The sequence below is a fragment of the Thalassophryne amazonica genome, chromosome 3 (genome assembly GCF_902500255.1).
Source record: "Thalassophryne amazonica chromosome 3, fThaAma1.1, whole genome shotgun sequence".
NCBI classification, from domain to species: domain Eukaryota; kingdom Metazoa; phylum Chordata; class Actinopteri; order Batrachoidiformes; family Batrachoididae; genus Thalassophryne; species Thalassophryne amazonica.
Window position 1 is genome coordinate 24,235,718 of NC_047105.1, and position 12,091 is coordinate 24,247,808.

The following is a 12,091-nucleotide window of genomic DNA, read 5'->3' on the forward strand; positions in this document are numbered from 1 at the left end:
ATTCAAATCTAGTAGCAAGCATCTTTTTACTAACTACAGGCCAGTGTCTCTATTGTCACAATTTTCAAAGATACTGGAAAAAACTTTACAACAGCAGACTGGATAAATTTATAGATCGACACAACTTGCTTGATGAAAGTCAATATGGTTTTAGAGCAAAACGGTCCACGACACTGGCATTGCTTGATTCCATATATGAGATCAATAATCATGTGGACCAAAGGGTAATAGTTGCAGGTTTATTTATTGACTTTAGAAAGGCTTTTGACACAATTGATCACAATATATTATTTCAAAAGTTGGAACTGTATGGGATCAGAGGGGTTGCTCTTAGTTGGATTAAAAGCTACTTACAAAACCGAAAGTAGTTTGTTAAACTCAGGGAATACTGTTCTTCATATCTGAACATCATTTGTGGGCTACCACAGGGTTCTGTGTTGGGCCCAAAATTATTTATTTCATACATTAATGATTTATGTAAAGTCTCAGATCTGGTTAAAACTTTGCTCTTTGCAGATGACACAAACCTGTTTTGCTCAGGGGAAAATCTGCAACAATTATTATCTGATTTAGGAACAGAAATGATAAAGTTAAAGAGATGGTTTGATATTAACAAATTATCATTAAATTTGTCTAAAACTAAATTGATGTTATTTTGGAAATTATAAAAAAGACATACAAATTCAGTTAAATATACATGGGGTAAACATAGAGCGTGTCAAAGAGAATAAATTTTTAGGTGTCATTATTGATGAAAAAAATAATTGGAAAGCTCACATTCAGCATATTCAAATGAAGGTATCAAAAAGTATTGCAGTATTAAATAAAGTAAAGCATGTTCTTGATTGCAGAGGACTACATACTCTCTATTGTTCATTGGTTGCACCCCACTTGACTTATTGCGCTGAAGTTTGGGGCAATTGGGGCAACAATTACAAAACTACATTGCAACCATTATTCATTCTTCAAAAAAGAGCATTAAGGACAATATATAATGCAGGTTATCGAGACCACACCAACCCACTGTTCATTAAATCTCAAATATTAAAACTTAACGATATGATTTCGTTCAAGACTTCAATTAATGCACTAAGTGAAAAATAAACAAGTGACATTTAGAATTCAAGAATATTTTACTGAGAGAGAAGGAAAATATAATTTACGGGGCTTGTATCATTTTAAAATTGCTGGCACTCGGACGACCAAGAAAGGTTTCTGTGTCTCCATGTGTGGCCCTAGATTATGGAATAACCTGACGGATGAACTCAAACGATATCCAAATATCAATCACTTTAAAAATCAATATAAAAAACTTATGTTTTCAAGATATGTTTTCAACTTTTTGTTGTGATTTGGCGCTATATAAGAAAAAAGTTGATTGATTGATTGATTGAAGATATGTATCTAATGAAGTACGACGAGTTTTGTGTTGTCAGTTGTAATTGTGAACTTGTACAGTAACATTCATTTGTGTATGTGCATGTATGTATATGTGTATGTGTATGTATATGTATATATATGTATGTATGTATGTGTGTATATATGTATATATGTGTGTGTGTGTAATTATGTATGTATGTGTAGGTGTATGTTGGTGTGTGTATACATGTATACTGTATATGTATGTAAATATGTATGTAGACGAAGACATGGTGTTCACTTGATATGTTTATGATAATGGGATTTGAGTTTGTGTTGTTAAATCTGTTTGTAGAATGGCCCAAGCAGAGGGTCACCCCTTAGAGTCTGGTCTGCTTGAGGTTTCTTCCTCAATACATCAGAGGGAGTTTTTCTTTACCACTGTTGCTTGTGTGCTTGCTCTGTGGGTAGGTAATGTCTGTCTGTCTGTCTGTCTGTCTGTCTGTCTATCTATCTATCTATCTATCTATCTATCTATCTATCTATCTATCTATCTATCTATATATATGGGGTGGGCGTTTATAACCTTTGCTTCTGCTCACCCCCTTTTTTGGTCACACATGTCACTGTGGAATTGTCTTGTGTATCAGTTTTTGTTATTGACGAGTTGTGTGCCAAATAAATAAGTTCAATAAGTTCACTTACTTTTCCACTTAAATGTAACAATAACGTACTATAAAATTTTCTTGTGTCTCAGACTTGCAGAATCCACAAGTCAGCGTCATGAATCTGTCATCGTACGGCAACAACACGTCCAGTGTTCAGAGTTTCAGGGAATCTTTCAACATAGTTGTGACTAAATGTCTGAGTGTCTTAAGTCTTGGCCTGATCATCAACTTCATCAATGGTACTCTGATTCACACCTTCAGAAAACACGAGGTCAGTCGATTATAAACACAATAGATTCAAGATGAGACATTAGGCCTTTTTTAAGTGTAATTTTTCCTTGTTTTGTCTCCTTCAGGTGTTTTATTTGGAACCTCGTTACATCCTATTCATCCACCTGGTGGTGAATGATATCATCCAGCTGACAACAGCGATCCATCTGTTTGTCTTTTCTTACATTTTCAACAAAATTAATGCTGCATTCTGCTGCTTTATCATTACCATCGCCATCTTAGCCACTGCCAACACACCATTAAATTTAGCCGTTATGTCATTAGAGCGCTACATTGCCATTTGTTTGCCACTCAGACACGCTGACCTCTGCACCATAAAAAGAACATATATTGTGATTGGTTGGATCTGGACCACGACTTTACTACTGGCTTTGCCAGATTTGTTCATTACTGTCGAAACACAACCCCCAGAATTTTTCTATTCTGCAATTGTGTGTCAACGAGATTTCCTGTTCACACATCCAGTAATCCTTAAAAAGAGAGATGTGTCTTATATAATTTATCTTGTTAGTATTTGGCTGACTCTGTTTTATACTTATTTAAAGATTTTCTTTGCTGCTAAAACAGCTGATGCAGATGCAAAGAAAGCCAGAAATACCATCATTCTTCACAGCATTCAGCTACTCCTGTGTATGTTAACTTATATATACCCTTTTTTAGCCAAGGCTCAGTTGTTCTCGATCCCTCTAAGTGATTTTCTGCAACTACACTTTGCTATCTACATCATCATCCATATTCTGCCCAGACTTATCAGTCCCATTTTGTACGGGCTTCGAGACCGAACATTTCGGCAGTATTTGAAGCAGTACTTGCAGTGCACTTTCAGAGTAAAGCATCAGTATTAAGAAATATATTTAGAATGTACAAGTGCACAGAGAATGGCTACAGAACATCAACGTTTGAGGTAGCAGGGCACCACACTAAGGTTTTTGTTTTTTTTTTTTGCAAAGAATGCTGCAGCTTATTGAAAATCTTCAGAGTGAAAATAGAACATTTTGGTCTGTGTTCCTTAAATCAAAATGCAATCCAATTATTCATATTTCTCCAAGTTTATCTGTATTATTGATAAATGCTTTAAAATAAATGCATAAATTACAAAATGCTGTTTTAACATCACAGTCACTTATGAATTGAAATGGTGCATCAGATTTTCCACACACGGGGACTTGAGTTTGAGACTTGGACTCAAATAGCACATAAGCTGTATAAACGGTGACTTTAGACTGGGCTTGTGACTTGGCCTCAAAGACTTGAGACTTGACTTGGAACACTCGTGAACAGTATGGGTGCACGGATATCTTCAATTAAAAAATGACAACATATAAGCCTAATGTCCAAGGTCTCTGTTTACAGATTGATTTCCATCAGTTTTTAATTGTACTCCATCAACTTTGTCTGCTCCAGCAGAAGCTGATTTACAGGTTGGTGTCTGAAGCTTGCATTAGCCGAGTTGACTTATGAAGCTTCGCTCTCAGCAGAAAGAAAAGTCACAGAGTGGTGTCACATCAGTTTTGTTTACATGTCAAAAGTCATTAAATGTTCCATTAAGAATCGTTTGCGCCATTTAGTGATATTGTAAATTCTGAGCATCAAAATCATGTGCATGCTGAGGCAGCTTTAATGCATCATTTTCATTAAAAGGCTCCAGTGCTGTCTGGCCCAGTGATACAGAGGAAATGTAGCGGTCCAAGCCTCGCCGGGCTGGAAGCAGTGCTGTTCCCTGGGCTGGGCCAGAACCCTGTTGTTTAGAACATGAAATAAAGATCTAATCCAAACATATCGATGATAAACAGCACGGCTGATTCTAGGAGCAGAGCTAATAATAATAATAATAATACCACCTTCAGTCTCACTCGATGTTCGGGTGATGAAAAAAATCCAAGTGGGCCATCCGTGTCATCTGCCACGAGGACCCTGTTGTCTGCGACGCCACTTCTGGTTTGTTTCCGTGTTGATCAGTATCCACCTTGTTCGTCATGAGGACCCTGATGCCTGCGAAGTTATTTCCGGTTTCCTTCCGTGTCGATCAGTATCTGCCTCGTCCTTCATGAGGACCCTGACGCCTGCAAAGTCACTTCTGGTTTCCTTCCGCGTCAATCAGTATCCGCCTTGTCCGTCATGAGGACCCTGACGCTTGCGAAGTCACTTCCGGTTTCCTTCCGTGTCAATCAGTATCCGCCTTGTCCGTCATAAGGACCCTGATGCCTGTGAAGTTATTTCCAGTTTGCTTCCGCGTCGATCAGTATCTGCCTCGTCCTTCATGAGGACCCTGATGCCTGCAAAGTCACTTCTGGTTTCCTTCCGTGTCAATCAGTATCTGCCTTGTCCGTCATGAGGACCCTGACGCCTGCAAAGTCACTTCTGGTTTGCTTCCGGGTCAATCAGTCACCGGTGTTACTATTTTTTTCTTAAACTTTATTGGAATTTACAAGATATGCAAGGGAACGTGTCAGAACAACAGCCACACTGAAAACAAGAACTCACCGATGCTACTAAGCACGCTGCTAAAACCTCAAATACGAAGTACCCGGATGTGAGACTGACCGAAAACGTGTCTCGGATTTCAAAGTAAGTCGTGCCAAACAATATAAATTTAAGCGAAAACAAACAACCAAAAATTTAAGCTGGCTTTTAATACCTAGTGGTGCTATGACACGTTTTGTTTTTATGTGCTGTTTTACTTTATTATATGTGTGTTTTATTTCTGTGAATCTTTGACAGCATTGCAGCATTAAACCTGGCTGGGCAGGGGGAGGGCGGGGGTTCGGCTGCTGTAACACCTTTTAGCTTTTCATCTGCTGTTTTGTACAAGATGGCAGCACACCTGCACTGAGCTTTACAAAGATATTATTAAGCTTTTTAAAACTCTGAGCCGCTCTGTGTGTCTCTTTGCTAAAAACAGCGGAAGACTCGTGGCACGATGACAGCAAATACAAACTGACGCCCCCCCCCCACCACTAGATTAAAGGTCGACTTTTGAAGACATTTTTTCATACTGCTACTACTTATAATAATAATAATAATAATAATAATAATAATTTCACCAACTAAAGTGTTTAGAAAGAATTTAAATGTCATTCTGATGCTCCCAGAACCATTTTACTGGAAAGAAAAAAAAATGTCTGAAGGACCTAAATGACATGGTGAGATAGTGACAGGCTTTGCTGATTAAAAATGGTTCACAAGACACCATGACAAAACAAGTCAGAGGAAATGTGACCCGGCCCAGAGGAAGCCCAGGACCCCCATCTGGAGCCAGGCCTGGATGGACGGCCCATCAGCGAATGCCTAGTGGCTGGGCTTGCCACAGAGCCTGGTCGGGCACAGCCTGAAAAGTAAATGTGGACCTACTATCTCCACCCTGTGGACTCACCACACACAGGAGGAATCCCTGGTGTCAGGTGCACTGTCCCATGGGTGGCAGTGAAAGGGTAGGGCGTCGGCGGACCAGACCAGGGGAGCAGGGGCTAGTTCTGGGGGTGTGGAACGTCACCTTGCTGTAGGGGAATGAGCCGGAGCTTGTGCAGGAGGTGGAGTGACACCAGTTAGATCTGGTGGGCCTCACCTCCACACACAGCATTAGCTTTGGAATCACTCTCCTTGATAGGGGTTGGACCTTATTCTTGTCTCGAGTTGTCCAGGATGCGAGGCACTGGACAGGTGTGGGGATACTCACAAGTCCACGGCTGAGCGTTGCTACGCTCCTCCCTGCGCTTTCAGGTGGCGGGGGGCAGCTCTGACTGTTGTTCGTGCATATGCACCGAACAGCAGTTTGGAGTATTTGGCCTTCTTGGAGTCCCTGAATGGAGTACTGTATGAGGCTCCGGTGGGGGACTCCACTGTTCTGCTGGGGGACTTCAATGCAAACATGGGCAATGGCAGAGACACCTGAAGAGGCGTGATAGAGAGGAATGGCCTCCCCGATCTAAACCTGAACAGTCATTTGTTACTGGACATCTGTGCTAGTCATGGACTGTCCATAATGAACACCATGTTCGAACATGAGGATGTTTTCATGAATACCTTCCATAAACCTACATTATGTATCATTACAGCCTATAATAGTTTATAGGCCTGGTCGGTCACAGCCTACTATCTCCACCCTGTGGACTCACCACATGCAGGAGGAATTCCTGGTGATGATGATAATAATTCCTGGTGATGATGATAATAATGGGTGTTGATGATGGTGATCTTGATGTTGATGACATTGATGATAATGGTCATATTAATGATGGTGATAATGGTAATGATGACAATGATAATGGGGATGATGAAAATGGTGATATTGATGATGATGGGTGATGATGACAATAATGGTGATGATGACTGGCAATAATGATAATAATGGTAATACGTATTGATGATGATGATCATGATGGTGATGATATTGATGATGACAATTGTAATGATGGGTGATGATGGTGATCATGATGATGGTAATACTGATGATGATGTTGATGATAATGGTGATTATGACTGGTGATGATGGTGATATTAATGATGATAACGGTGATGATAATGGTGGTGTTGACGAAAATAATAATGGGGATGACGATGGGTGATGGGGATGATGGTGATATTAATGATGATGAGAATGGTGATACTGATGTTAATAATAATGGCGATGATGATGATGGTGATATTGATGATGTTAATAATGGCAGCAGTTCAACTGTCAAGTTCAACAAACAAATTTTAACTGAAAAATATTGATATAAAATTTGATCATGCACAGGTATGTCCCCAGACCCTGCCAGGTGGACACACAATCTCACTACTTGAAATTCAGAACATGAATGAGATTTTCAAGTGCCGTGTTAGGGACAGAGCAGATGGCCAGAGACTTGAGACATGACTTGGATTTGCAAATGCAAAAAATGACTTGTGAACATCCTTGGATTTTTCCTCCATGTTAGTATGGAAGCAAAGAAAATGATCACTTTGGTGGTAACATCACACTTTATTTGTTAAAAAATTATATAAAATTAATTCAGATGAATTAATTACATAATATTATGTAATCACCTGACAGCACTCATTTCAATGCACCCATAGAGAAACAAACAAACACACACACACGCACACACACACACACACACACACACACACATACAAACTTTAACTGATATATGCATACATCTAAGCATGCATGTGTGTGTGTGTGTGCGCATGCACATGCACACATACTAACACACAGACTTTAACTTATGTATGCATACAACACCTAAGCATGCACGCATGAACACACGCTGCACAACACAGCACATATAAAGTTGGAGAACCTCTGGCTCAGTCTCGTCATTCTGGTCTGCATGAATCAGCAAAGGTAAGAGTTCTACCACTACTTTAACTTTTATGTGCAGGTTGCAAATATGCTGACAAAGATGTATATAATATACTTAAATTTCCTATTACAGGAGGTTTTACATTTTTATCAGATTCCTGATGACCAGAACATACATACACATACATACATACACACACACACACACACACACACACATATATATATATAGCATCACATCATTGTATGAAAGTTTAAACTGAGCCAAATATCCTCCTGACTACCAGGACACACAGTCAAACACACACACACATACATACATACATACAGTATATACATACACACACACACACACACACACACACACACACATGTTCAACAGGTGCTGGCTTCATCCTTAACACACACATACATGCATATATATATATATATATATATATGATATTTTGGCTCAGTTTAAACTTTCATACAATGATGTGATGCTCAGAAGTCAATATGCCATGTTTTTATTTTGAAATTCACACTTCACGCATTTTAACAACTTTATTATAGATATTAAATAATTGACACAGCGAAACTAAAAACAAAGAAAGTCCATTAACCGAAATCTGTAAGTTGCTTATGTATTATTATAATTAGATATTATTAATTATATCTTACTTTTTAATGTTTGAAGATGATTGTTTGGTTTTGTGCTTAAGCCAAAAACAGTGGTTCTTTTTACGCTGTTGACAAAAAGTGGGTCATGCTAAATTATAGCCAACATTGTTTTATTTCAGTTGACTGACAGCTGAAAAGATGCAATGTGGCAAAGGAGATTTTAATGAAAAACAAATTGTCAAATTAGTCGACAACAGACCTTCTATAATCAGAGATTTTCTTCCTGAACACTGGCTGTATTTTAGGGATTTTGAATTGCTGATCACAAAAATCACCTTCAATGTTCTGATCATGTACGGTTCTGTAGATAAAACCCATTTTGGTCCATTCAAGCTGGCCTGTGTGTGCACTCAGTGTTTAAATGTGGTATCAGAGCTGCCCGGGTGAACTTAGGTTACACGCTGGCAGACACACAACAAAAGCTCCATACTTGTCAGAGCACCTTTAAAAAAATTAAGTTCATGATTCCTTTTTCTTTTCTTTCCCTCTTCCACCAAAACACATCTGTGGTGTCGTCCAAAACACTGGTTTTCAATGTTTTTAGGTAAAGAGGAGTGGACTAAAGCAGAGCTGATGTGTTTCCAGGTGATTATTTAGTTTGTTAAATTTGTTACTGAACAATTTTTTTCTATGAAACCATATAAAATACAAACTAAACACTTTCTTCTTTTTGGCTGCTGCTGATCGGGGTCATCACAACAGATCATCTGTCTCCACCTCACCCTGTCCTCACAACCTTCTTCTTAAACTTAACATTTGTAAAAGTATGGGAAGTCCACACGCTACTTTCACATTTAAAGAATAATAATAATAATAATAATAATAATAATTTTATTTATAAAGCGCTTTCAGTCAAAGTGCTGTATAGACAGCAAAAACAAACACAGATAGTAAGATATAAACCAAAAATAACTCAAGAAACATGAAGAGTAAACAAGTGGGTTTTAGCTTTGCTTTAAAATAATCCTAATCAGTGGCACAATTACTTAACTGCTTGGGTGACATTAAGGCATGGTTGCCTCTAAATTTCCTAAGTTTCGATGAGGAAAAAACAGAAGTGATGGTTTTTGGTAACAACTCTGTGATCCCTTTGGTAAACCTGGGCTCTTTGGCACAGTATCTCAAGCCAACCATTACAAAGTTAGGAATTAAAATTCTGACATGAAGGTTGATAGTCACATTAAGGCGGTAGTTAAGTCAAGCTTTTTTCATCTGAGGCAACTGGCCAAAATAAAGCCATTTCTCCAGAGGCAAGACTTTCAAACAGTAATCCATGCTTTTGTTACCACTTGGCTGGATTACTGTAACACACTTTATATGGGACTTAGTGGGTCCTCTATTGCTCATCTTCAACTGGTGCAGAATGCTGCTGGGCAGCTTTTAACTGCTGCCTGTAAATATGAGCACATTTCACCTGTCTTAGCCTCACATCATTGACTGCCCATTCGTTTTAGGATCCATTTTAAAATTCTTTTATTTGCTTTTAAATCTCTAAATGGACTTACCTCATGTTATCTCACTTTTATACTCCCATCACCAAATCTTTGGAATGATCTGCCACTGCATATTAGATAGGCTTCATCACTTGTGCATTTTAAATCACTTTTAAAAACTCATCTCTTTTCATTGGCTTTTAACACTAAGTGAAACGATGTGCCTGTGAGCTGTGTGAGTTTTAAATGAATTTTGTATTTTAATGTATTTTTGAGTTATTTTTATGTATTTTATTGTCTTATTGTAGAGCACTTTGGACCCTGTGGGTGATTTTAAAGCGCTTTATAAATAAAGCTGGATTGGACTAGATTGGATTAAAAACATCCACAGAGCGTGCCAGTCTAATGTCCACAGGAAGATCATTCCACAGTTTTCTTTGTCTGGATGGAAAAAGCTTGTTCACCTTCAGAACAACAAAAGGCCAGTTCCCTGAGAACAGAGGTTGCGGGAAGGTGTCGAAATATTTACAAGATCCTTTAGATAAGAAGGTGCAAGTCAATTTACAATTTTATAATTTAATTAAAGCACCTTAAAATCAGCATGAAACTGACAAGGAAGCCAATAGAGAGGCCAGCACCTGAGTAATATGCTCATATTTCCCCACTCATGTCAGGATACAAGCAGCAGCATTCCGAAACCATCTGCAAGGCATGAAAGCTTTTCTTTGGGAGTCCTGACAGAAGCACGTTGCAATAGTCCAGACAAGATGTCACAAAAGAATGACTGAGGACTTCTGCATCCCTGTCAGACAGGATTGATCTAATTTAGGGCTCCTTCACACATAGTATGAATGTGGTTGGATTGCGCATGAATTGCGGAGCCGCCTCATACACATGTTGCTACAACTATTTGCGCAAACGAGCAGCTGAAAGACAGAGTGTGCTCATTCGATCCCTCTCGCAGCAGGTGTTGGCCAAATTCCAGGTGACACACATGAACATCGAACACCGCTCGCTTTGCACTTAGGAAATGTGTGGCCATTCGCGCTCTTGGCATGAAAACAGTCAGCAGACGATCACTTTCAAGCTGGCAGTGAAATTTATGTAAGTGCCCCCACGACTGTGGAGTTGCCAAGAATACATGTGGCGTGCCAGTGTCGGCTCCCCCGACAACGTGTGCGTGTGTTTCGCGCGTTTCCCCGCAGGTGAGGTGCCTCTCATCTGATCACAGAGTGACACTTTGGTTGCGTGCATGAAACTGTCACAGCGGGATTGTTCACACCTGCCCGTTGGCTTGATGTTTTCATGGTTCACTCATACGAACTGTTCTGCCATAATTTGTCCTGATTTGTACTTATTCAAACTATGTGTGAAGATGCACTTAGCAATCCTTCTAAGCTGAAAGAAGGATGCCTTTGGCACTTCCTTGATGTGTTTGTCAAACACAAGAGTCTGGTCAAACATAACCCAACGATTTAAATGTACAGTAGTGTTCAGAATAATAGTAGTGCTATGTGAGTAAAAAGATTAACCCAGGTTTTGAGTATATTTCTTATTGTTACATGGGAAACAAGGTACTAGTAGATTCAGTAGATTCTCACAAATCCAACAAGACCAAGCATTCATAATATGCACACTCTTAAGGCTATGAAATTGGGCTATTAGTAAAAAAAAAAAGTAGAAAAGGGGTGTTCACAATAATAGTAGCATCTGCTGTTGATGCTACAAACTCAAAACTATTATGTTCAAACTGCTTTTTTTGCAATCCTGTGAATCACTAAACTAGTATTTAGTTGTATAACCACAGCTTTTCATGATTTCTTCACATATGTGAAGCATGGAGTCAACCAACTTGTGGCTATTCCACTTCAAGATTCTTTAACAACATTCCACAATTCATTCACATTTCTCGGTTTTGCTTCATAAACAGCTTTTTTGATGTCACCCCACAAGTTCTCAATTGGATTTAGGTCTGGGGATTGGGCAGGCCACTCCAAAACGGCTGTCTCCAAAATGTCTTGAAGTCCCATTTTCCTCAGGCTTTCAAAGAGAAAAGCATGTTCAACAGGTGCTGGCTTCATCCTTAAATAGGGGACACCTGATTTGCACCTGTTTGTTCCACAAAACTGACGAACTCACTGACTGAATGCCATACTACTATTATTGTGAACACCCCCTTTTCTACTTTTTTTACTAATAGACCAATTTCATAGCCTTAAGAGTGTGCATATCATGAATGCTTGGTCTTGTTGGATTTGTGAGACTCTCCTGAATCTACTGGTAGTGCAAGATAAAGAGACAAAAGCAGTGGATCCAAATCAGAACCTTGAGGAACCCCATGCCTGACTGCACAAGGCTCAGACAGAACATTATTAAAGAGAACATGTTGAGAT

The 12,091-nt window shown here is 39.1% G+C and overlaps 1 protein-coding gene across 1 annotated transcript; it reads left to right on the top strand.

Annotated features, from left to right (window-relative positions):
• The first annotated feature begins 2,111 nt into the window (after positions 1–2,111).
• On the top strand, positions 2,112–6,284 carry LOC117507718 (odorant receptor 131-2-like). The gene is made up of 3 exons (XM_034167533.1): positions 2,112–2,298; positions 2,384–3,137; positions 6,232–6,284. Exons 1-3 carry the CDS (start codon positions 2,143–2,145, stop codon positions 6,282–6,284), a joined length of 963 nt encoding a protein of 320 aa, XP_034023424.1. The 5' UTR covers positions 2,112–2,142.
• The last annotated feature ends 5,807 nt before the right edge of the window (positions 6,285–12,091 follow it).

Excerpts from the sequence above, each read along its gene's own strand:
- LOC117507718 (XM_034167533.1), top strand. The coding sequence starts at position 2,143 with ATGAATCTGTCATCGTACGGCAACAACACGTCCAGTGTTCAGAGTTTC. Across the intron at positions 2,299-2,383 it reads ACACCTTCAGAAAACACGAG|GTGTTTTATTTGGAACCTCG; the intron begins GTCAGTCGATTA and ends TGTCTCCTTCAG. Across the intron at positions 3,138-6,231 it reads GAAGCAGTACTTGCAGTGCA|GGCCTCCCCGATCTAAACCT; the intron begins CTTTCAGAGTAA and ends ATAGAGAGGAAT.